At 37.8% G+C, this 25,153-nt stretch overlaps 1 protein-coding gene across 2 annotated transcripts; it reads right to left on the bottom strand.

Annotated features, from left to right (window-relative positions):
* Window positions 1-636: 636 nt before the first annotated feature.
* On the bottom strand, window positions 637-25,039 carry LOC113989504 (toll interacting protein). 2 transcript variants are annotated; one of them, XM_027724162.2, is made up of 7 exons: window positions 24,897-25,039; window positions 17,650-17,799; window positions 15,885-16,067; window positions 14,656-14,808; window positions 13,254-13,344; window positions 9,790-9,810; window positions 637-4,089 (listed from the first exon to the last, which is right to left on the bottom strand). In XM_027724162.2, exons 1-7 carry the CDS (start codon window positions 24,927-24,929, stop codon window positions 3,875-3,877), a joined length of 846 nt encoding a protein of 281 aa, XP_027579963.1. In that variant the 5' UTR covers window positions 24,930-25,039; the 3' UTR covers window positions 637-3,874. The 2 variants fall into 2 exon arrangements, with proteins under 2 accessions (XP_027579963.1, XP_027579964.1); XM_027724163.2 differs by lacking the exon at window positions 9,790-9,810.
* Between the last annotated feature and the right edge of the window lie 114 nt (window positions 25,040-25,153).

Raw genomic sequence — 25,153 nt, 5'->3', positions numbered from 1 at the left:
GCACAATTTGAACACAATTGATAATACACTCATAGGTCACAATCGCAGTTGATTAATAATCACTAAGCACAGCAATGCTGTTGAGAGTGACTCAGTTATCTTTGCAACCACAGAATTAGAAAGAGATGCTATGCAAACCAAATCTTCTAAATTCACTTATTATACATTAGCAGATAAAGACAGCTCATTTTGTAGCTGAAATAGCAAACAAGGTCTATTTCATAACTCTTCACTTGGACACCACTCTCATCCAGAGTCTTCAGTCCTTCACACTGCAGCATTTCCTCCACACCCAAACGCTGTTCTTCCCTCCTCCCTTTCCCTCCAATGTTGCCCTTCAAACAATGCAACCTCACTACTGCCTTGTTCTGTCCTCTAGACCTGAAATGGTATAATAGTTTCTTGAGAAAGCAACACCTAGAAGAGTCAGAGAGGTATCCACCTGGAGAGGAACTCTTAAAATACTTTTGAGCATTTACTGTTAGTATTCCCACCAGATGGTCACATTAAGAACCAGTGTAATTTGTCAACTAATGTGCAACACTGAATAAAAGACACTAACTGATACTGAATTCTAGATCAGTCTATGGACAAAGACTCAAAACTGTGGTGCTTTCCAACAGAGACATAATACACTTTCATTTAGATGATACATTTATTAAATTAGAATGAAAAAGTTAATGTACTTTAGAGTGCAAGAAACATAACTGGACACTGGACCTCAATACAGAGAAACAATGTCTTCAGAATAATTACAGCATAAAACATCCTCTGTACGGTATTACATATCAACCAAACAGGCAATAATGTTTATAAGGGGGGGGAAACATTCAGTACCATCAGCAGATGCAAAGAGCAGTAGAGAAGTTGCAAGGATCTAGCTAGACAAAAAATGTTCCTACCTTTAGCAAGTTGAGGCTCTTGGCAGGACTCAAAACTAGTACTAAGAGCACTAACTTTTAGCAGATGCCTGTCTTACACAGCTGGCTTTGGCTCCAAGCTGCTTGAAGCTGTTGAGCAGAGGAGCAGCATCAAACACAGTATTACCCCATTAGCATTTTGTCAAAGGCTACAATCATGAGTGACAATTTATTCATTTAAATAAACAGACTTTCAATTCAAATACCTTAATTTCACAGACCTTAAAATAACTAAACACTCCCTGCATTTTTACATCTCTCTCAAATTCAAACCTGCCAACAAACAGCTTGACTGGAGGGATATGTATGCTGAATAGCTGAGTAGGCTTATGATTTTTGTTCTTTTTAACAAGAGAAAGTAGCATGCTTTGACATAAGAGTTTCAGCTCTAATGTTTAATTAAATAAAAAAAAAACACCTCACAGAACAATATTTAAGTATAGTGTAACATACTGAACTCCATTTACTGGCCATACTGCTCCTACATATCCCAACTTTTAACTCATACATGTACCCTGTTTTGCACAACATTTGCCTAGGAAAAAAATACAAACCAAAAGTAAATCTAAGAACAGGAGTCTCTCTCAGAGGCTCAGAGCCCAGTCTATGAATAAACCTGGCTGGCCTAACACTCGCACTTACCTCTCCTGGCAGTTAGGACTGAAAGGTGTTTATTCTGTGCTTGAAATGGAGCTGTAATAGGATGCAGTACAATTTACCAGCCATTAAGTTGAACCATGACCACTTGCTTTTATGAAAAGCTGTATTATGAATCCCACCATTTTAATATAAAAATTTAAATATATACATTTTCCCTGAATTGTTCCATCCCTAGCAATTCATGCTATCTGTGTAAAAGTTAGAGCAAGGGACTCTTCACAGAGGTATCTAAGCATTAAATCCTTACCAACATTTACCCTTTTGGGTCAAGATGTCATAAAACACTGTGCTATGAAGACCAAATGCCTCTACACCTACTCAATCACAAAATTTACCATGATTGTAGAGAAGGGGTAAGACTAGTTTCTTGAAGAACACCCATTTTACTTTAGAAAACAAAAGTGTGGTGATTCTACAGCTACAGCACACCGAAACTATAACTTTGAATATCAAAAGCCAATTGGAGGATGTTTAAAGACACAGGTTTTCAATGGAAAATTTAAGATGTTAAGGGATTCATAACAAAATTTAAAACCATACATTATGAAAAGACAGCTTTAAAAGGTCAGAAACTGGGATGATTTTTGGTGCTGTATTTTAAAAGTTTCAGTACTTTAATGATAAAAAAATAAATATTCATGCCCTACTGACAGTGCTACCTAAAGGCTACTTGAATGTAGGTTCAGGGAAAAAAAATAAAATCAGCTTTCCAACAGATAATAAAGAAAATACTTTAAGCATGGGACATGAAATAACGTATGGGGAAGAAAAGAATATGGGTCATTATTCCTTATTCCAAACCTGGCTTTAATGTTCTCACTCAAGACCCTAGATTTCAACTGTACATTCATTTCAACTCTTGAAAATATAAAGGTCTATGGCTATTGTAGAAAGTATTTCAAATCAATTCTTAAAGAGATAAAACAGCAACATTGCACATCACTGGAAAAATTAATCGGTGCTTACTATTTAAAGTGCATTACTTTACAGAAACAGACACCGCAGAAATTTATCCAACAGGTGTAACTGGTGCATACCGTAAGATTCTGCAGCTCCTAAATCAACTCTTATTAGAAAAAAATTACACTAACAATAAATACAAACAACCTCCTCTGAGGATCAGACTGTAACTCAGATATGTTAAATTGTCTCTCACAAAGAATTTTATTTCCATCTGCATAATAGTAAATTGACTACAGCAAATGTAGTCTAACAAGTCACTGAGCAATTCATAATGCCATTCTAAGATCCTGAAGCTACTTTTCATGCTTATTTTAATATTACAGGAAAAAAAATACAATCGTTTTCCCACTAATGTAAAGCAGTAACTTCGCTGAAATATAGGTGTAAAGAAAGAAGCCTTATAATCAGATCGTAGATTTCTTCGTTTTTTAATGTAAGACAATATCTTTAATAATTCTTTACGGCTTCAGTCACTTTCCAGATATAAAAATCCTTCCTTCTGCACTTATCCTTTGAAACAGCCATGGGAATGCAGAAGTAGTAGTTAGAGTGCAATTAACTGTGGGAGTACATTAGGGCTTAGTCCTGTTCTCTGCTACAGCAATACATACTGTACGAGTTAAAAGTCACCTATTAAGATTTTACAGATACATAACAATAAATACTATGTGGGAGGACAAAGCCCCAAATGCACACCAGAAAATACATTGCTTTGGTGCCCAATGACTAGATTGAATAAAAGATGTTCATTGCAAATACCAACAGCACAACCTAAAACACTGAGCTTATTAAACTAAAAATCTTTAATCAGAAAGGGGTGAGTGTATTACAGTAATAACTAAACACCACCAAACAAAAAGGGTCTTTTTTTAAACTTCTGTCAAAAGTAGGCTGCTTGCTGAAACCTAAATACTTTCAACAAATCAGTTGTGTTTAAAGAGCAAACCTTCCATGGAAAGATTTTTTCCTCAATCTAATGTACACTAGTCAACCTTGTACTGCATAGCGTTACTTTGTAAGAGTAAATTTATGAAAAGGAGGAGAGAAAGAAACAAAGCAGCATTACTCCCCACCCCATCAGATTACAGCCACACAGGGCACAGCCGACAGCAAAGATGCTTCACTGGTCTATTGCATGACATAAGCTAAACTAAGTATGTACAGACTGAGAAAGAAAAAGATCCAAATGTCCAAGGAGAAAAGGGGTATAATCTTTCACACCAGATGCGCTAACAGAAAGCTGTTGGGAAATTCTTCCTCTAGCTAAATCCCTGGCTTGGCAAGTAAAAATAAGTGGCATCAAGGACGGGGACTATGCAGGAAGTGGGCATCTATGATTCTTCAGTCATCTGAAGTAAGGAGTTGATAGCTGCATCCTTGTTCCCCCTCTGAGCTTCTAACACTGAGCGGATTACTTCCCTGTCCATGTTGGGAAACATGTCCTGGATAGATTTCAGGTCCTCTTCATTACACAGGTGCTGAGGGTTGACCGCAGGTGGTGGTATTGCCATTGGTACCATGCCTGGATTACAGACTGCAGGCATCCCTGCAGGTTAAAAAGAGAAGAAGAAGAAAAACCACAAAACACATGAGTGGGGGGAAAAAAATAAAAATCAGTGATTTTGAAGAAGAGAGCAGCTCATGGCTCATCCCAACCCACCAACTTCAGCATTTATTTATTTCAACATGCACTCCAGAAGAGGGGGAAAACAAAAAGATTGCAGAGATTATACCTATACTGTTGTAACTGGAAAATATTTTTCTGGAACAGGTTGTCCCTCCAAAGGTACATTCCAGAAGTTGTAAACTACAGTATGGCAACAGGTACTGGTAAAAATTAGGTACATCTTGCATTAAGCAGGTTTACACATGGATCACTAACCAAATACTGAGCTCATCACAGAAAGGCGTGGTTTGTGTCCCCTTCGTCATATTTTAGTTCCAGTGTATTTATGTTATGAAAAAATTGGTTTTACATCAGCAATATACATAGCCGATATTCAGAAAGTCAATGAATGCAATCTGCAGTGCATTCAAAGGAAAGCAAAGTACTTTGGTCCACTAGGAGACTGGACCACACAAATAAGCAATTAAAATTTTAGCAAATGTTTTTCTCTGGCTAAAGTTTCATCCAGCCTGAAAAGTCACTAAGTGGCAAAAGAGCAATGCCTATAGGGGTATACACACTGCTTTTCCCTGTCTCTCTGCTAGAGGACAAATTTCATCTGATCTAACATTTTTTGTTAATTGCTTGCATGTCTACATGAAATTAAAGCGCAGGTAGTTTTTTATAAAGAGTTTTACAAAAATGAGTTTTAGAAAATGAGTTTTCCAATTCCTCTTAAAAGGAATCACCAGACAGAATTCCCTTTTCATCACTTCTGAAAATGGTGTATTTCATGTCTTCGCTATGTAGTTTCAGATCCCTTATTATCTTAGTCCTACTCCTTTGTGTGTTAGCTTCTGTAGTTCTCCCACAGCGTCAAGGTAGGGCAAGGAGAATTACCTAGGTACAAACATGGCACTGCCTCATACTGAGAACAAACACTAAAACTTTATCATGCTGCTATTTGCTTTCAAGCATTTTATGCACTGTTTCAAAGACTACTTATCTGGTATTTTTATGGAGTAGTCTACAGTAATTCAAAGACCTTCATGTGCAGTAATAACCAATCAAGAAATCATCACCAAACGTGTTAGCCAAGATTTTTCTTTACACATACTTTAACACTAGCCTTAAGGTACAATTTTATTTCCTATTTACTATAAGAAGATCCTTCTGCAACCTGCTGCAGTCAGAGAGACTTAGAAAACTGCTAAGTGGTTTTGTTTTGACAAATTGTCTATTAGTCCCCTTCCTTCAATTAGTTTTTTAAGAAATATGACACACCCCATCAAAGGTCTCTTTCCATTAGGATATAATAATCACTTATTTTTATCTGCTCATTGGCTTTTCAAAATAGCTATTAAACCACAAGATGACCTTTATTATATCAGAATATCGTATGACAGAAAGAATACTTAGCAAATAACATTTTCCAAATGCAGCTCACAAGATGATACCCGTGTACTACACCATTCTTTTTCACATACTCATATGTCTATAAATTTTAAGGTATAAGCTTTCCCTACTCAACCACATCACTTCTTCCTTAAGTTTACCTAGTTACATGCTTGGTTTAAAACAGTTTGTCTTCATAGCTTTTAATCATTTTATGCAATAGAGAAAACAGTTACTTGAGAACTGTTTTTAGAAGAAATTTCACTTTGCTATCCTCCAGTCCTCTGAAAGCAAGACTAATTAAGCAATAGATTACATACTGCATTTGGTAAAAAAAACCAAACCTGACATGCAAGACAGGGAATGTTATCTTACCTGCATTTTCTTATTGCTCACCTTAACAGATCGTGTTAAATTCTGAAATTATAATCTAAGGTTCCTTCTTTATAAAAAAAGCATTCCTTCCTAAAAAGGGCAAAACCAAACACTTTCTTCCTCCTCCTGTTATTATCTCACCTTCCAACTGTTTTTTTTTTTTTGTATTACCTTACATATGTACATCTTTTTAGTAATTTCATTACATAAATGATTCTAGGTTCTCTGTTTCTTTAAAATAAAGAGCTCTCAACTTTTTACACATTTGATCTTCAAAACCTTACAACGAGTTTAGATTTAATATTTAATTAACACCCACATCCCCATATTTGGGCAGGCCTACCAATTTTTGACAGAAACCTACTTCACTGTTTTACTTCATATTTTTTATGATTCACAGCAATAACTAAACACAGGAATAGAATGTTGTTGATTTTGTGGTTTTGGTTGGGTTTTCTCAGAGCAGCTAACAACTTCCTTTACATCATTTTTAGTTCACTTGTTTAGCTTTCTATATATGACCTTTATTACTTCCCTGTAAGTTAAACACAGCATGAACTATTTGCATCACTGCTATTATAAACATCCAAAATATGACTCTTTTTGAACCAGGTTTCATGTATTACTCAGAAGTAGATCAGAAGCTGCTTCTCTTCTATTGAATTCTAACTGCTCAAAAATCATAACAAAGCATATGTACAACTGATAAAATTTCCAAGAGTGCCTCTGCAGCCTCATCTCTTTCAGCATAATGACTAAAGTACTTATGTGATTATTGCAACTATATTATACTACTTCTATTCAGGCTTAACATCTGAAAAAAAGAGCAAGGAGCAGTTTCAATACTTACCTTGTCTCTTCAAGATTTTCTTTAATCTAACTATGTAATTAGAAACATCTATACTCACCTTAACTTGTACAAATGTTTTAGCATCTCTCTGACTCTTTTTCTATCAGTATTGAAAATGCTACATTATAAATCAGATTCAAGGTTGGATGAGCTAAGCATCAACTCTGGCTGACAAGGTACTGTAATTTTATATAGTTTGACTATGTGTATTTCCACCACAATTTTACCTAATGTACTCTTTCTTTCCTAAACTCAGACTTTTGTCCTATCTGAAGGGATACACTACTGATTTGTAAGTACCCCCATATTTATCAATGTTCTTCAATTTTGATTTTAAAACTCCCCTTTTAATCATCTCAAGTTTTATTAGAAGCAAAAAAGGAACCTAGAAGCTTTAAGTCAAATGTACAGGCTGCATCTATTCAAAAAGATTCATACTGACAACTCAGTCATGATTCATAAATTTATTACCTGCACACTGGAACCATGTCCCTGCCCCATCACCTGAGTCACAACTCTACAAAGGACATCTGGTGCCTTTTCCACAACACCCTAAACTTTAGCTCTATTACTTTTTTATGCCATTTGGACCATGGGCACTGTAATCTTGTCTGGCACTAAGCATCTGAACACATGGCAAATCAGACCATGTGTGCACCCTAGAGGCAAAACACTGTGCAGCCCTTAGCAATACTGCAAATACACTTTCCCCAATAACTATATCCAGCAGCATTTCAGACTGCCTCTTCCATAACTTCAACAAACATCAACTCATTCCTCACACCTCCTACAAACAATCTTTGTATTTAAAAGGGTTGAACAAAGATGTGTGGCCTCAAAAAAATAAAGGTGCAAAGTACCTGAAAGAACAGAGCAACAGAAGTTATGTTTTATTTTTAACACAAACTTTCCAATATTTTTAGTACATCATCGATACCCTAAGATTATCCAACAATCAGCCTAAACTGTGTAGGAACTGTCCATACAGGAGGGCAGCTTAAAATATTAATCCAAATTAAACATGAGGCTCACTTCCCAAACACCATAGCATCCTACAGCCTACTAATAATGTTTCAGTGTCTTATCAGCCCCCAGAAACAAAAATCAAGACTAGAACACAGTTTTCCTTACTGCTGTCATAAAAAAAAAAATTATGAAGGCAGACATCTGCACAGACTTCAAAAGTATTTTCAATATAAATAATCAATTCTATACACAAGAAATTTCTTAACTGCATTGTTTCTCACTAATGATTTTTCAAAATCTGTTTTCTCAGCTCTTACAGTTTTAGAATTAGTTCATACTTTCTACAACTACACTGTATACAAATACCTCCATGATAAATGCTTACTTTTCATGAAACTTAACATTCAAGCTACACAAATACCAATTTAACAGTACTTTGGGGTAGGCTTTTTTTTGTTCCACACTCGGGCTAAAAGCATCCATAATTTCTGATTTTCAAAATAGTAAGACTTAAGCATAGACTTGAAGAACTACACACTAGAATTTAGAAAATATCCATATATACACAGTCATTAGAGAAAGTTATCAATGCTCAGTAAAGATCTGCTTTACATATTAAAAACCTCGTATCACTAGCAGGTGACTGGAACTGAACGACATAAGAGTCCACTACCAATGGAATTGCAGACTCCTGTGTTGCCCTCAGGTATCAGGTGTTGTAAATCAGAAGAATGAAGCACTGTTTTCCAATTCAGTGAAATGGCAATGGCAAACATGCTGGCATAAGCAGTGACATTCCAATACATGAAACAATAGCAAGTCAATTGCTAGAAGCATCAATGGAAGCATCAAAGCAGAATTAACAGGGTAAACTTTTTCTAACTGCATACAAGGCATTACACACTTGTAATTTTATTTTCTTTTTCAGTCAAGTGCCCTATGGTTAATCTCTTAACTCATTATTATTCTGTCCCATGTATAGACTCTTTCAGAGTAAACTCAGGAACCTTCTCAGCACAAAGTTTTTAATTTAAATAAAGAAATCAGTATCACCTTTTCTAAAAGACACAATAGGTCTTAATGATATTTGCTTCAGAAAAAAACTCAGTGCTAAATATGCATGACATCTCAATTTTTTAAAATGGTGCTTCTTTGCAAGCTACTAGAAAAATTAAGCGTATGGACCCGCAAAAAAATTCTAAAATGCCACAGCTCTGAATAAACCAAATATGTTGCAATAACCACAATATTTTTATTTACAGCATCTTTCTGAAATTCAGAGCATCAAGAAATTACATTATATCTCACAAGGAGTAACTGTAGAGTTTTCTGAACATTTTTGATTGAAGACCAATGTTTTATCAAAGTTAATGATGTCATAATATCTTCGCACAATTCCAAATCAAAGGTGTCACAGTAAAGTAAGTCTAAATTGAAGTAAAATTGATTTCCTGTAATATAATCTGCCTTTAAGAGTTCTAGTCTGGTGCTTAAACTTGACATGGATCTAAAACAGATGTGCATGAAAAATACACACTGATTCAAAAAAGTGTTATCTTTTAGGAATAAAAAAAGCTTATTTGAAGATTAACAGAAGGCAACTGGTAGGTTGTCTTCTCAGTGTCATTGCAGAACTGAGTTCTTTGCTTTCAAGCTCACAAAAAGTCATGACATTACCTGGTTCTTCCCAAAACTTGCAGTAGCAGAACAGCTGCAAGCATAATGGTTCTCTTCTACGAAACTATGACCTAGAAGAGCTCGCTGACATACAACAGCTTCAGAAGAATATTATAACATCACGTTATATCCATCAACACCATTATCACCAATTAGTTTAAGCGTTATAGCATGAAGCTGAGTCTTTGAAGATTTTGCAACAGGTTAGAGAGGCTTTAACAATTTCCAGGAGATGGAACAAATTGTACTAATGTGACAACCAAGTGGCAGTACCTTGTGATACAGTCTGCTGTAACAAATAAAGCTGTTTAGGTGAGTTCATGCAAAGACTCTTGAGTCAATGAGGATGGGAGTGAGAAAAGAGCTTGGAAACTTACCCAGTGCAAAGTACTCAAGCCCTAAAGACAGGTGAAAATGAAGGGGCAAGGGGAAAGGAATAAGACATGGGAAAGAAATATTAATCTATTTTTAAAAGGAAATTGATCATTTAGCTTCCAACAGTGAAAGCTGGATAAACTGAGGCAGTTGGGTAAAACCTAAACTACCTAATACTAAAAAAAACTAAATGCTGCTAGGATTCAGTCTCTCAACTAATTTGCTTCAGCACTCTGATCAAATTTCCTAAATGTGCTGTTTATACAGAAGTCACAATTAGAGGAAATGTTTCCAAAATAAGTAAACCACCAGGTGTTTGCAGCAAGGATTATATTTTATAGCCCACAAAGGACAACATACATTCATGGTTTTCTGAACAAATACCAATAGTGTCACGAGCTAACCCAAGAAACTCAATATGGACACCAAAAGGAGTAATGTACATATACACACAAACTTGCCTCAATGAAAAGTGATATTCTCCACTCTGATAGGACCCTGAAACACATGGGGTTTTGAGGTACTTTTCACACAGGTGTCAATAAATTAAGTACAAATAAGTTTCCTATTTATCCCATGATTACTTAGCTGATAAGAAATATCATTTGCTTATTGAACTAACATTTTTTAGCTTACTGTCTCTGATACACTACTACCAAGATACTATCAGCACCAGTATATCACAATATTCTACAGCCTAAGTAAGTAATCTTTAGAAAAAGAAAAGGGAAGAGATGGTAGACAAATTCAACTTCTAGAAGAGCAACAGGATTGATAAGTTTAAATTTTCGTATATTAATCTACAAATATATCATCTACATCAACTACAGTTTGTAGCAACTAGTGTTATTGTCAAAAGTTTCCAATTTCAAAAACTTTTGAAATTAATTACCATGGTACAAGAATATTCTATGGCCATTTCTGTTCTCATCACAGCTCTGTAACATCTATTGCCAAATGTGAGGAAATGAGCAGCCTTCACCTGCTTACCACAGTGACTCACTTCTTGCTCCTACTGTTTATCCCAGAGCAATTAGCTGCTCTGAGTCTAATTAGAAAGTTAGTTACATACACCAAGGTTGGAACAGAAGGTTTCTGTTACAGAAAACCAGCTTGGCCTTTGTGACACACCTGAATTTAACTTAACATCATCTCTCTTTAAAGCGCTGCTATTTTGGACAGTTAACAAGTAACTGTTAAACTCTGGATAAGCATTTTAGTCTACCTGCTGTATTTCCATCATAGATAAGACTTAGATTCTAACAGTCTTGCCCAACAGCGGAATCCTCTCCACTTCAGATATAATAAACTATTCAGTGATGCTCTTCCACTCTTCTGAAGGAAAACAAATAGAACTTGCTTACTTACAACACTCATTTAGCTGGGTAGGTAAAAAAACGGAACTAAAAAGATGCAAAGAAGATAAACATATTCCTCTGGAACATACTGATGTCCTACCATCAGCCTTCTTGAAGCAGTTTCAAAAAAAAGAGAAAAAGTGCTGTACAGTGTTACAAAGTGTGCCAACAGAGTGGGCCCAGAAGATACAAACAATTCAGTTAGTCAGGGAAGGCCAATAGTTTTCATACACCTTTCTGAAAGTGTTTACAGAATCCAGGAGGAGCATCTAGTTCAGTATACAGAAAACATTTTAAAAAAATTCATGTCTTCCAAGAGGCACTACTGGTTTCACTTGTAATTTGAAACTACTTTTATTAAGCTATTAAATGTGTGACACAATTAAAGTTACTTTACAATTCCAAATCCAAACATCTGTCTAATTATCACTAGTGGGTCATTGACTAGTGAATAAGTCAAAGCTTTAAAACTCACAGTACTTTGGGAAAATTTGATGATGTCCACAGAAATTCTAGAACAGCAAATACAAAGCACAGTAATATTTAAAAAAATTTCAAAAATATTAAATATAGGGCAAAGGTGGCTTGTAAAAAGTCTGGTATTTATAAAGCCAAGGAAGTACATTCAAACTTTCCCAGAACAAAATAAAAGTTCAAATCCAAGAGTGGAACTATCACTTGAAAAATACTATTTATTTCTTCACTTGTGCAAGTAGAAAGTACTCTCAAGATAAATACAAAATTAACAGAACATCAAGATCTGAACATAAGATATACCATGGTACTTGAAAAACAATTTTGAGGGTCTTGTATCAGTTTTATCTGCTGAGTTCTATGTCTACTTTCAATTATACCTGAAAGTAGTCTCTGTTTTATTTCTTCTGTTAATATTCTCTCTGGCACAGAAATTTTGTAATATTATATGAATAGTCTCATTTTGATCTATTCTGTAGCACCTCCTACTGTATCTTTTAACCACACACAAGATGACTATGTTTGAAGCTCACTACAGAAGGTCTGGTTTATCACAACAGGAACACCCTTCAGAATGCACATCCAAGTTAAAAGCAATTCACTGGCAAAGCAAGCAAGACTTAAAATCTTAAAAGCATTTTGGATGAAGCAAACTGGATGTTTTTATCAGGGAATAAAGTATGCTGCCAAACTTTTCCATGTTTTGCTCTAACTTAACTCCATAAAAATGAAACAGGAGGTAGGATTTCTAAGTTACATATCCAGTCTTCCGTTGATGAGATTTGCTTTTACAGAGAATGGAATTTTAAATTCAATCATGCTCTAGTCTTACAAAAGAAAAATAAAACGTATCTACATCACTGTTGTGTCAGCCCTTCGCACTGCAATTATGTCCCACACACTCTATCACTCATTCATACACTTGCATGCAAAGAAATGAAAAATAAGTAAATTTATCTCTTATTTTGCCTAAAAATTACACATATTACTGAATAAATATCCATACAACAAACCAGAGATTTTAAGAGCCTAAAAGTGAAACACAAACTCAAATGAACTTTACTTATCAGTTACCTAAGTAGGGCAAATTCAGGCTTATTTACATACTTTAAACTTTTCATCTTTGACAGAAAAATCACAAAACCTACGTTAATACACCTTTTCTCTAGAAGTCCAAAACTGACTTTGAACCAACCAAGAGCACTGACAATACCTGCTGCAGCTCATTCTGATGTATTTACGTAACTACCTCAGAGCTCCCTAGCATTCTTCATTCACTGAGCTACACACTTCACATGCGGTGCAGCAAGTTTCCAACACAGTATCTTCAGTGACCTGACCTAGGTCTAAAATACTCAGAAAGAGAGGCCTTCAAGATACTTGTTCCAACTTGATAGACATTTTAATCCATTTAATCAAACTCATGCAGCATCCTTAAACAGTGTACAAGAACTGAAAGCAGACCTACACTTAATTTGCTTCCTCTTCTCACAAAAATGTGTCATGGGCAAAATGGTCAAGGACAAAATCATTTATAGCTCCCTGCACGTTCTGAAAACGGGATAAATTTGGTATTTATTTCTGAGAAACCCTTCATCTGAAAGTTTCAGAGTCTTCAAGGAGAGAAAACATACCTGCTATAGGCACATATCCAACTCCTTGCTGATATACAGTGGGCATCAGCACCACTGGCTGGGGCTGCATCATCATGGCAGCTGGCAAAGACTTGACACAAAAAGCACAGATTAGAACAGATTAGAACAACTCAAGAAACAGCAAACCCCCAAAATCATCAATTAAAACTGTTTGCAAACAAGTCATCACACTGCAAATCCATGTCCAATATTACAATATTATTATGCTAAGTGCTAATCTAGATCAAACAATCCCTAGCAAATTAACTGAACTACCAACTCTTAAGTGACAATTTGCCTGTAAATTAATAAAAACACATCATGTCAAAGTACCTTTTGCAAGAGTGTGATAAAATTTGTCACTAAAATCTCGTTACTGAAGCGAATTATTTTAAAATACAGGTTCAATCAGCTTTCATGCCTTATTCTAGTGAAGTGAATATACAACATATGATAAATGAAATATTAGAGAAAATCTGAATTTTATATTTATTTTTTATTTTTAAAAGCAGTATACTGCTCTTAGAAGCAAAATTGAGTTTGAATCAATTATTTCTGAGGTAAACCAGTTCTTTAAAGAAAATGTCAATTAACCCCATTCCCTTTTACTACCACAATTCAGTTCAGTTTTATCCTTGAAAATATTAAAACATCCAATTCTATGTACAGTAGATTCATGGGGAGACAGTTTTCAAGGTTCATCACAAACTTATTTTTCTTAAGGGTAACAGAACAACTGTTCAGATCTGGGGCAGAATGTGAATTTCAAACAGCAGCAAACATCTGTTCCCAGCTGTGCATTCAACAGCAGCCTGGAACTTCTGACAATGTACAAGTGCAGTAGGAAGTGCTCAGGGCTGCACATGCTACATGTTATCCAACAGCTACTTAATACAAAGGTGACAGATAAGAACACTCCATGAGCTGCTTAACAGACCTGTATAAGTCAGCAGTTCATAACCAGTAGTATCAAATGAACAAGAATGGAAGTAAAAAACAATGTCATCTGAAAGATCATTCAAATTATCCAAGAAAGATCTAAGACAGAGAAGAGTTTCCATTATCTTTCTTTTAAACTGACATGAATTTCTTAAGATTGGTGGCGGGGGCAGGGGGAGGTATCGACACTGAATGTATTCCTAAACAACAGGAATAAGCTGACTTTTCATAATTGCAGAACGAGATAAATGCTCATCTACCACCTCACTAAAAAGTATTTATTGCCTTAACTAATATGTTTGACTGCTATTCCCAGACTTAAGTATAATTATTTTAAATGCTAATAGACACAAACACCCAGTATGGAAAAACAGAACTACTTCTACTTCAGTGTAAAATACCTCCCTCCAGCTACTTAAGAAGCTTCTCTCCCTTCCTCCGCCCAGCCTCAAACTTGGCTTACCGTGTATGACATAACCAGATTAATCATTCCTTCCTTATCATCACCTTGCCTTCCACTCAGGCTATACCACTCATCTTCCACATTTCCTTGTTTCAGAGACTCAGGAATTGTAATGTGTGTCCAAGCGATGCGGTCATCCATTGAAAAGGCTCGCTGAAATATAATTTAAAAAATATTATCGAGTTAATTGATAAAAAACCCCAAAGCAACTTAAAATTACTCTTGACTAACACTTCAGTTTCATGCTATTTAATTTTGTTAATTTTTATTCCTTTTGAAACTACTGAAGTGTCAGTAAATATTTTGGCCATCTCCTTTCCAACAAGGATGAATGATCCTTTTAATTAATGGGATTATAGGTTGACTGCAGATATTTAATAGCAAGATATTGAAAGCCTGAAGCAGAACACTTCCAGAAATACAACACACTAATATCAGCATAGTCTGTGTGAATCTTATGACATCACATCAGAGGCCATTACATGAATGCAAACAGCTTCTCTTTACTACTATAGGCTGTGAACTCCAGTAATTCAGGAGCAGATACAAGCACTGATCTGCCATCCCTGCTGCAGCAATGAAACAGGCACTTGAACCTTACCAATGAAGCCCACAAAAGAGCATCCAAAAGCCTCACTTGTGTAATGAGCACACAGCTGCTGCAGTGACATGCTTTACATGAGAGGCAGCAAAAAATAGGCCAACTATAAGACTTTAGCCTCAGTTGTAGCCCCCTAGTTTCTTCTAGTAAGTCCTAGTGACTGCACATAGTCTACATTTGACAGTTTTATCCTCAGCATGTCCAAGCTTGGGAAAGCTTCCAAGCTCATCCTAGGTTAGAATAATACTGAAGAATTTTTGAGTAAAACAGCATTGTACAAACAGGTGATTTTTAACAGGGACAGTGCAGAATATAAGGCTGCAGGGCATTCTGATAGGCAAGAGGAGCTTAAATACCACTCAGACATCTTTTGCCTCTCTTCCTTTCCAGGCAACTCTGCTGCTGGTGCCTCTTATCAGCTACCAAAGAAAAATAATAGTTCTGACATTCTTGGGGAAGAGTAAGGCCTTATACATTGCTGATTTTGGCATTCTGAAAAATTTTCATCATCTCCCAGAGAACACAGAAATTGTCTTTGGTAACTCAATGCTTTTTTGCAAGGTTTCACCCAAACCTCAGTCCAAATAGCAGATGGAGAGAAGTAGAAAAAACATATAGCAGTTCTGACCTCATCAAATATCTCTAGATAAAAAGAGTCCACACCCGGGGGAACAGTGCACTGAATAACTTTGTTCCAGCGGGGGTTCTTGGCTCCATTATGTGCTGTAGGAGTTTCATACACGGCATAGCCCAGCCGTATTCGACAGTACGGATCCATGCGCGTCATTCCATAGTTCTTTGCCAGTTTTGCCTGAAAAGAAACACAGTAAGAATATAATATTGGCATAAACTTGAAAATAAAGGACTATATTCAATTATGTGGTAGACAGGAAGGAGGGGAAAAAAAAGTCCAGAAAAAGAGCATTCAGATTAAAACATAAACCAATGACATCATTAAATGTCTGGGACACCTTGAAAAGGGATCATCTTTTTAACTTGTCTATTGTAGATAATACACATTTTCACCAAAGCTAAAATAAACTGCTTCACAATAAAGCAAAAGATACACGATTACAAGGAAACAGTAAAAAGTCCAGTTTTTCCCTAGATATGTGCTCTCCAACATACAATCAAAAGCGTAATGAGATAGGTATCCTGTTCTCTTTCACTGAAGTTCTTTTAAAGGACGAAATGCAAAAATCCAGTAGCTTCAAGAACATCACACAATACAAAAGCACAAACTGCAAAAGCAGTTCAATTGAGGTAGACTTCAGGAGATCATACCTTCAGCATGTGCACTGGATATTTAATTCAGTGGACAACTTAAATCCTAACATTACTATAAAAACAGATGGTATGCAGAATCAGAAAAGATCCAACATACTTTTGCTGTAACATCAGAAGACCAGAACAGAACAAGTTGAAGACAATCCTGAACACAACACCGAGTACTGCTGCACAGCTGTGCCCAAGCAGAAGCTGGGTTCTTTGGACATGCTGTTTCTCTGACCTGTACTAAGCAGTTCTTTTCATAGTAAGACAAGTGACAAACCATGGTGCCTAAAGGTGCCTCCCACCTACAGGACAGTTTACAGAATTCAATAGTGAAGAGGTGCATAGCATTTATCACAAGTGCTGCGCCTCAGGCTTGGAAAGCCCTTTTCTCCTTCAGGACACGTGCTGGTTCAGCAATTGGTACATTACAGCTTGTGAGAAAGGTCTCAAACTGTTTCTTGTAAATGTGAACTTAACAATTAAAGTAGGAAAGTTGGCACCTAAATTACCCACTCTCTAGACTCTGAAGTCATGAGATCAAGTAGCTTATCATAAAACTCTTTCAAAAAGAAAGGCAACAATCAACAATGCTTAGACAAACTCACCACCATTCCTATGTATCTGCATGAAAAAAAGTGCAGTAAATTACCTTCCCAGAAACTTTTTCAGATCTTCCACCAGTTTATTAGTAACAGAACTAACGCATGCTGCTCGATATAATTTATCAACACATATTTAAATACAAAATACTTCATCAGCCTTTCACCTTCTGTAGGTTAACTACACTGTGTTTCTACAGGAAGTATTCTTAACAGAAGTTTTCTGAGAAACCTGTTCACCACAAAAAAACCCCATGAGTTTATTTGATTATGTGCTATAATAGCAAGGTTTACAGGAAATTACTGCATCAGGCAGCTATGAAATATGAAACTGGACAAGATGCTGATGTACAGAAAACATGAAGCTACAAAAACCTTAGGAATTACTCATTCCCTTTTACAAGTAACTTAGTAACTTGAATTCCAATACAAAGTCTTTTCATGGCCACCGATCAAAAAAGATTAATACAATTAATTACTTAAAATTACTTAATTTTCCAAAGATGGCACAATTTATACCTGTACTACAGTAATGCTGAGTCTTCCTACTGTACCCATGGGTCCTCCATACTGTAACTGCTGAGCTGCCTGGGCATCCAGTTGGATTTGCTGTTGCTGCTGGGTTGGGGTAATGCGAAGAAAATCTTGAGGAAGTTCACCAACATATACCTTAAAAAAGAAAGAGGAAGAAGGGAAAAAATACTTCAAAGGTGAGTTTTCCACATTTAGAATGAGAAAGAAAAGAATATAAATCAAAGTGTATCAAATTCAGCTGGATTTAGTCTAGTTTTGACAGCACAAACAAAGAACCAATAAAATGACAAAACTGCCAACTCATGTAGAGAATGTTCTCATACCTTCAAAAACACTAAATTCCAACATAAGCCTCTGAAAAAATACAGGACACACAGAGCCAAAGCTGCTCTGCAACTAAACATTTAAGTAGTCCTTACAAATGTCAGAGCTACGAAGTTTTGCATCATATTCACAGATGACATCTGATGGCACCCAGTTCTTTCACTCACATTGAACCCAAGTATTCCTGTGTCAAGACATAGCACACTGCTTTCATTTGAAAAGGTCACTTTCACAGTCACCTTCAAGATAGATTGTAGAAATAGTATTTCCTATGAATCCTGTAACAGAATAAAGATGCCCTAATGATTTTCCAGTGTTAAACACAGCCAGCTTGCAACTAATCTTGGCGACAAAATTTCACCACACTCAAAACAATAATGGAGAAATTAAAACTCTGGTCTATCAAGAGGATAAGTCATGACAAAAAGTATACTAGAGGACCTCCACCACATGAGCCAATATGAATCAGCACTCACCATGTATTTTCTGTTAGCTTTACAGTAAAAGAAGGGAAAGTTTCTACCTATTACTTGTCAGTTCAACAACTCAGATTGTTTCTAGGTTTTAAATGCTTGGTGAACGTTATCAACAACACACTTAGAGAGAGCATCGTTTTAAACTAACACACATACTAATAAATTTTAAAAGGCAAAGTGTAAAGTGGCATGGAAAATTTATAATTAAGCTGTACTTATTTCTGTTGTCTATAGAGTTGTTTACATATTTAATAGAGAACTGTCTACCTCATGAAGACAAAGGACAATGCAATTTCTCATGTTGCAACCCTAAGCAATATTACTCAATTGTCTGTCTGGCAGATGCATGCCTACAGAACATAATTTAAGATGTTAACAGGCCTCGAGGACATAGTTTTTCAAGATTAGACAGCATTGGCATGTCAAGATTGCATCTTGGAGACAGAAATTGAAGCTCTTGCCAAATCACATGTTGCATGACTATTTTGTATGACTATCTGAGAGCCTCAGAATCCTGGCAACAGTGGGTGTCACATGCCAGAAAGGAAGTTTATCTAAAAAGCTCAGGAAGAAGCACCGAATGCCTGCTACCAGGCTGTTGGGAGGGAAAGAGGGCAATCAGTTTTGCTTACAAGCATCTTAAAATTTTACCATTAAAATCCTAAGCAGTTTTAGTTTTAAAAAGTGAGAAGAAAAAAAAACAGGGGCAAACAGGGAGAAAACTAAGCTAAAAGTGAATAATAAAAGAAAGCTTATTTAAATTTGGCTGGAAATTACATGTGAGCTGGTAACAGCCTTCTCATTACAATACATATCATTAAAAAGGAGTTGGTTTTAAAATAAAACATAATCCATTTAGGCAAGATTTGAAATGACACCAGAATTTATCAAAGAAATTGCATTTACAACACAACAGGTCCCCCTCCAGCCCTAGTCCTAAAGGATGTTTCAAATCTGTTATTATTAGCATCTCTAGGAACAAACATCATAAACACTTCCCGTAGTCAGAAGTTGTGGCTGCAGCCCAGAAATCTCATTTCCATATATGCAAGCTCCCTCTGTCAACTCCTCAGAAAACAGGACAGCCTCTTTTATCTCTACCACACTAATGTGGACACTGGAAAGCTTAAGTCATTCACGACATAAGTCTAATAGTATCTTTCTCTTTTTTGGATTTTATTTTATATAAGTCAGCCAAATACCGCCCCAAAATAATATAAATAGTCTCTGTACTGAGGTTCAAAAGGGACAAAAAAAGCCTGTAAGGGAGACCAAAGTTTTCTTACAGCATCTAAGCTAATTTTAGGTCATTCAGTTACCTCATACAAAGCTACGTGCTTATCCTAGAATTGCAGAGTAGACTCACATAGAAACTAAAACCAGCTAGTGTTAACTAAGTTCTCAAAAGATCTGAGTGGTAAACCCTTCCAAAAGGAAGAGTGGGGAACAGGAGATGCATACACTCTCCTTTTAAATATTCAGTTCTGACTGAGATCTAGAAGACAAGTCCTGGTGATACAGTCTGTAAAATACCTAGGAGAGATGCTTATTGAGGAAAATACACTACTTTGTATGTCCTTATGCTAATTATCAGTTGATTCCATACTGATGGCAACAAATACTGCAACCTTTTTATCTGTAAGGAGATAGGCTAATTTACATCTTCCTCAACAGGCACATAAGTGCCACCTCCATCAAAAATACAAAGTTACATAACCAGCATTCAACCAGTTTTTGTTTTTAACACAAGGAGAACATATCAGACAAGCTCGGATCACTGATCCTACTCCACAACCACTTTAAAACAAATGCATTTCCCTCTACCATAATGGCATTTAAGAAAGAATGTGAAACTCAAACATGTTCTGTCACTAAATGCAAAATGAAAAATTAATTTCATTTAGCAATAGAACATGGATAGGACTACAATTCAGAAGATAAATGTTTAACAGGCATTCATAAAAAATAAGCCTGCTTATAATTACTTCCTAATAAACTTTATTGACAGCATTGCACATCAAAAATATGCATTATCTAGAAACAGAATAATATTGCTTTTCCTATGTGCTACAACCACCTGAGAGGTAGTTTTGAGGATCTCCAAAGTGGAAAGCTGCAGGTACAAAAACTGCATCTCAGCTTCTTCAAACTGAAGGCAGTGTGATGTTCTACAGCTATTTGAAGTAACCGGGGACGGGGGCATCTCAGTTTCACCTCCCTGTTTCTTGTACAACACTAAATGGGGCAAATAGTTGCAAAGTATGTTAGTGCAGAGGGATGATCAGAAGAAAGTGAAACAAGGTTCGGAAGTAAAGGGAAGTGGAGGGAAGTCATCAGAACCCTGAACTCAGTAACTGATCACGCAAGTGGTACCTACAAACAGGAGGGAAAGGGAACGCAGTGCCAGGGACAACCACAAATGCCCTAACTTACGGAACCATTTGCCCAGACACAGTCCATTCAGGGAAACATAACTAAGGTTTCCACACCAGCAACTACCAAGGAAATCTAACATGAAAATTCTTTGAAACATCACAGAGCTTTAAACACCTAACTGCTCAAAAAAGTTCTAACCATTCTCCTTTAAATGGTTTTACTGTCTTTAAGAAAGAAAAAGTGAATGAGACAGAATGTTGAACTACTATTCTATGCTTTGCACACTAAATAAAAAATTGGTACCAGATAAGATGCATCCAGAGGTCCTGAAAGAGCTGATATTTGTTCAAGGTTGCTCTCTAACATCTTTGAAAGGTCACAGAGATTAGAGGAAGGGCCCTATAGTTGCAGAAAGACAAATCTCATACCCAGCTTTCAAAAGGGTAAGAAGGATGACCTGAGGAACCACAGGCAGGTCAGCCTCACTTCTGACACTAAAAATTTTATAGAGCAAGTCCTTCTGGAAGACATTTCTTGACACACAAAGAAAAAAAAACACCAGGGACTAGGAATAGCCAGCCTTTAACAATGCTTTAAAACAAAAAAAGCCTAATGAGCCATCTGCCTTCTACAATAAAATTACTGGAATATGTGAATAAGGAGAGAGCAGAAAAGTATCAAAGCTGGGTCATTACAATCCAAATGGGTTGCATTGATGAAAAACTGGCTGAGGCACTGAGATCAAAGTTAAAGTTCAGTGGTGAATGACACTGGAGGTTGGTTAAAGGTGAAATTTTTCAAAGGTCTGTACTGACACTAACTTATGTGTCTTACCAGTTTTGAGGAGGACACCAAATTTGGGGAAAAATATTTGAGGACAGGATCAACTAGAGAGAGAGGAATTCGCTGGCAGGAATCCTATGAAATTCAACATGGGCAAAGTCCTGTACTTTGGACAGAAAAATCCCTGGCACCAATACAGACTGGGAAACAACTGACAGGGCTATACCTCTACAGAGGTGAAGAGCAAGCTAAACACGGATGAGCAGAGCACTCTCGCAGCATGAAGCCTAACAGCAGACTCCACTGCATCAACAAGAGCCCAGCCAGTGGGCTGAGGAAAGCAATGGTTTCCCTTTATTTAGCACTCGTTAGACCACATCTGGAATACTGCAACCTGTTTGGGACCCAGCAGTATTGAGCTTGAGGAAGCCCAGCAAAGACCCACCATGCACCAAGATGGCCTATGAAAAGGGCTGGAGCACAAAACCTGTGAGGTCAGGCTGAAGATTTGTACAGAGCAGGAGAAACTTAAAATGCACCCTGTAGCAGCTTTCCAGTATCTACGAGGAGGTCATTGAGAAAACAGAGCCAGGCTCTCTTCTGAGATGCAATACAAGAAGAAAGGAGATCTCAGCTGTCAAACTGAAATGGAGGAGATTTTACGTGAAATAAACAGGGGTAACTATGGTATACAAACATGAGTTAAAAATTAAAGATAGAATGAGTGTCCATATGACACCTACACCTATTCCTGGAGAAGAGAAGGCTCCAGGAGGACCGCAGAACACCTTCCAGTCCCTAAAGGGGCCTACAAGAAAGCTGGAGAGGGACTTCTGACCAGGGCCTGTAGAAAAAGATATCAAAGTCTTGAAGTGTCTCAAGACAAAACTCATCAGAGTAGTGATTATTAAGGAAATTAGGAGAAGAAATCTATGTAGTCCTAGCTTGGTATTTGATCTAATTTTGAAGGACCTGACATATTCGCCAGCACAGTGAATACTGAGTAATTCTGGATATGACGGCTAACCAAGGAATCAGAAATACAAGGTTTTTGGTGGCTCAGTCTTAACGTTAAGCCTGATCAAACTGTTTATTAATACTCCCATTTGTAAAAGGTATCACTTAGCAGCCCTTACATACTCAGCTATAGTGTGTGAAAGACAGAACTGTTCTCTCCAGCACTAAACAAAAAAATGTTTCCCAATCCTTTAGCACCATTCAGTGGCCATTCATTTGTAATGCAGTCGCATATATAGACACAAGTAGAAATCTATCTTCCTCTCTAGAGAAAATTAAGAAAGGCTGGCATGTATCATATCAATATCGTTAGCTGTGAATGGCTGCTTAATATTGCATAATTTATTAATTCATTTGAAAACACTGAAACCTCTAAAGTGGGCAAAGAAGAAAAGCATGCAAAACAATGTTAGGAACGCATTAAAAAAAACTCCCAAAGCCCGAAATCCAGAAAGTCAAAGCTGCACACAATAAATTATCACACATCTTTCCACTTGCCAGGCTTCAATCAAGTTTAGGAAACAAAAGATTGTAAAGAGATTACACAGGAGTACCTGGGAAACTGTAAAACAAGACATCTAGAAGAATAACATTCTATGTCTGAGATGTAGCTCCCTTAAAAAATTTAAGAAAGACTAGGTGGTTATAATATTCAAACATGATGTTTGAGAAGTTGTGGCACTTAGTGCCATGGTCTAGTAACAACGGTGGTAGTGGATCAAGGGTTGGACTTGATGATCTCAGAGGTCCTTTCCAACCTGGTAGATTCTGTGTTCAAGAAAGTTCTCACTAAAATCTTGTCTAAGCCCAGGAAGTTTCACCAAGCCAAAACAAGCAGACATCGAAAGTACTCCACTCAATGCCAACAAGGTGTTTAGCACCACAGGCAGGCAAAACTTCTCCCGCAAAGAAATGCCACTCCATTTCAGGGATAGAAATATCGGCACAATTTCACATCTCTGCAAATCAGGACTACTGTTCACCTTCAGTCAAACCATTCTGTTTGTAACCAAATCCCTCAATATCCCCAACTCCCTCTAAACATAAAACTAAAGGATAACTAAAAGTGAAGTTCCTATTAAACAGACTGACTATTTTTCAGGAATTTATATTATTTGGAGCTTTCTTGAGTGAAATCTGTTACATATTGACTGAATTCTATTTGGGTGGAATCACACACATGTCAAACCTTTGGGCATAGCAACTGCCTAAGTCACCACAGATTCAACAAGAATAGCAGCTGTTTTTTAATGATACTACAAGGAGCAACAAAAAAATGAATTTACTTTTTTAAGGAATTAAAACCGATGATCATATAATATTACTGTCACAAGATAACAACAGACAGCAACGCAGTTCTTCAAGACTAGTAATTTCATAATTCACCTCGCTGGTCTTTCTACGAGGCTCTGTAGATGTAGCAAAAGAGTAGCTGTTTCTACAAAATAAAACATAGCCGTTTAAACTGATTGTCTAAAAAAAGCCTCAGTTCATCTTCAAAGCAACATCATGCTGTCAATTACTACCAGATCCTTCTGGACAGGAAGAACAGACAGGAGCAGCACATCAGTCGAGAGCTGATGTTGTACCCCACACGGCGGAACATCCCGGTATGATGCATGAATATCCCTGGGCAAAACCAGACAATAACATATTCCCAATAAACTGTGAGCACCATCTCCCAGGAGGCTGTAAATTGTTTTTACGACTGCTCAGCGCCTCCCGTCCAACACGCACGCCTACATCCCACACTAGATGCGTCGTTCCAGCCCTCAGGCGGCGGTTCCAGGGACAGAGGCCCGACTGTGCTCCGCGAGCACAGGGAGCTGCGCTCCGCTTCCAGGGGAAAGCGCTTTAGGTCCGGTTTAGTTTAAGCTGATCCCTGCTCGGGAAGGCCTCTGGACAAAGAACGGGCAGAACAGCCGCCTCAAGCCCCATGCGCAGAGAGGAAGGACTCTCCCCTCTCCCGAAGCCTCTTCGCCCGGCAGGGAGCCGGGAAGAGAGGCAGACTTCCCTCCCCTCGCCCCCCGGCAGAGAAGAAGAGAGGACTTTTCCTGTCCTCCCTCCGCCCCGGTCGGAGCGGGGGTAAGGCGGGACACACGGAGTCTCGCTCGCAGAGCGGCGCAGCAGAGGCCGGGCCGGGAGGGCCGGACGGCGCAGCCCATCGGGGTCGCTCCGAGCCGGGCCTCGCCTGCCCCGCGCGGGGAGCGGTACCGGGACACGGCCCCGGGCGGGCCCCGCGCCCGCAGCACTCACCGGGCCCCGCTGGGTGCTGACGGTGGTCGCCATGGCGCCTCGTCGGGGCCGAGACCCTTCCTCCTCTTCCTCCTCCCGCCCCGCCAGGCCGCCGCTCCCGATCCCGGTGCCGATCCCGATCCCGGCGCCACCCGTCAGTCAGCGCGAGCCGCGCGTCACCTGACCAGCCCGCCCCGCCCCCGGGGGCAGCGCAGCGGCGCCCTCCTGCGCACGCGCCTGTCCGCGCGCCGGGAGGGGCGGGGAGTCCTCCCGCGCAT

Source organism: Pipra filicauda, unplaced genomic scaffold, assembly GCF_003945595.2.
Source record: "Pipra filicauda isolate LSUMZ 115617 unplaced genomic scaffold, ASM394559v2 scaffold217_size2002032_pilon, whole genome shotgun sequence".
In the NCBI taxonomy this organism is placed as follows: Eukaryota; Metazoa; Chordata; class Aves; order Passeriformes; family Pipridae; genus Pipra; species Pipra filicauda.
This window is presented reverse-complemented; position numbering and strand designations above follow the sequence as displayed.

What these genes read in the sequence shown, in the direction of transcription:
- LOC113989504 (XM_027724162.2), bottom strand. Translation starts at nt 24,929, where the DNA reads ATGGCGACCACCGTCAGCACCCAGCGGGGCCCG. An exon ending in ATCTAGAGATATTTGATGAG is followed by an intron (nt 14,809 to 15,884) that starts GTCAGAACTGCT and finishes ATTATATTTCAG; the next exon opens with CGAGCCTTTTCAATGGATGA. An exon ending in ATCTGGTTATGTCATACACG is followed by an intron (nt 13,345 to 14,655) that starts GTAAGCCAAGTT and finishes TTTTGTGTCAAG; the next exon opens with TCTTTGCCAGCTGCCATGAT.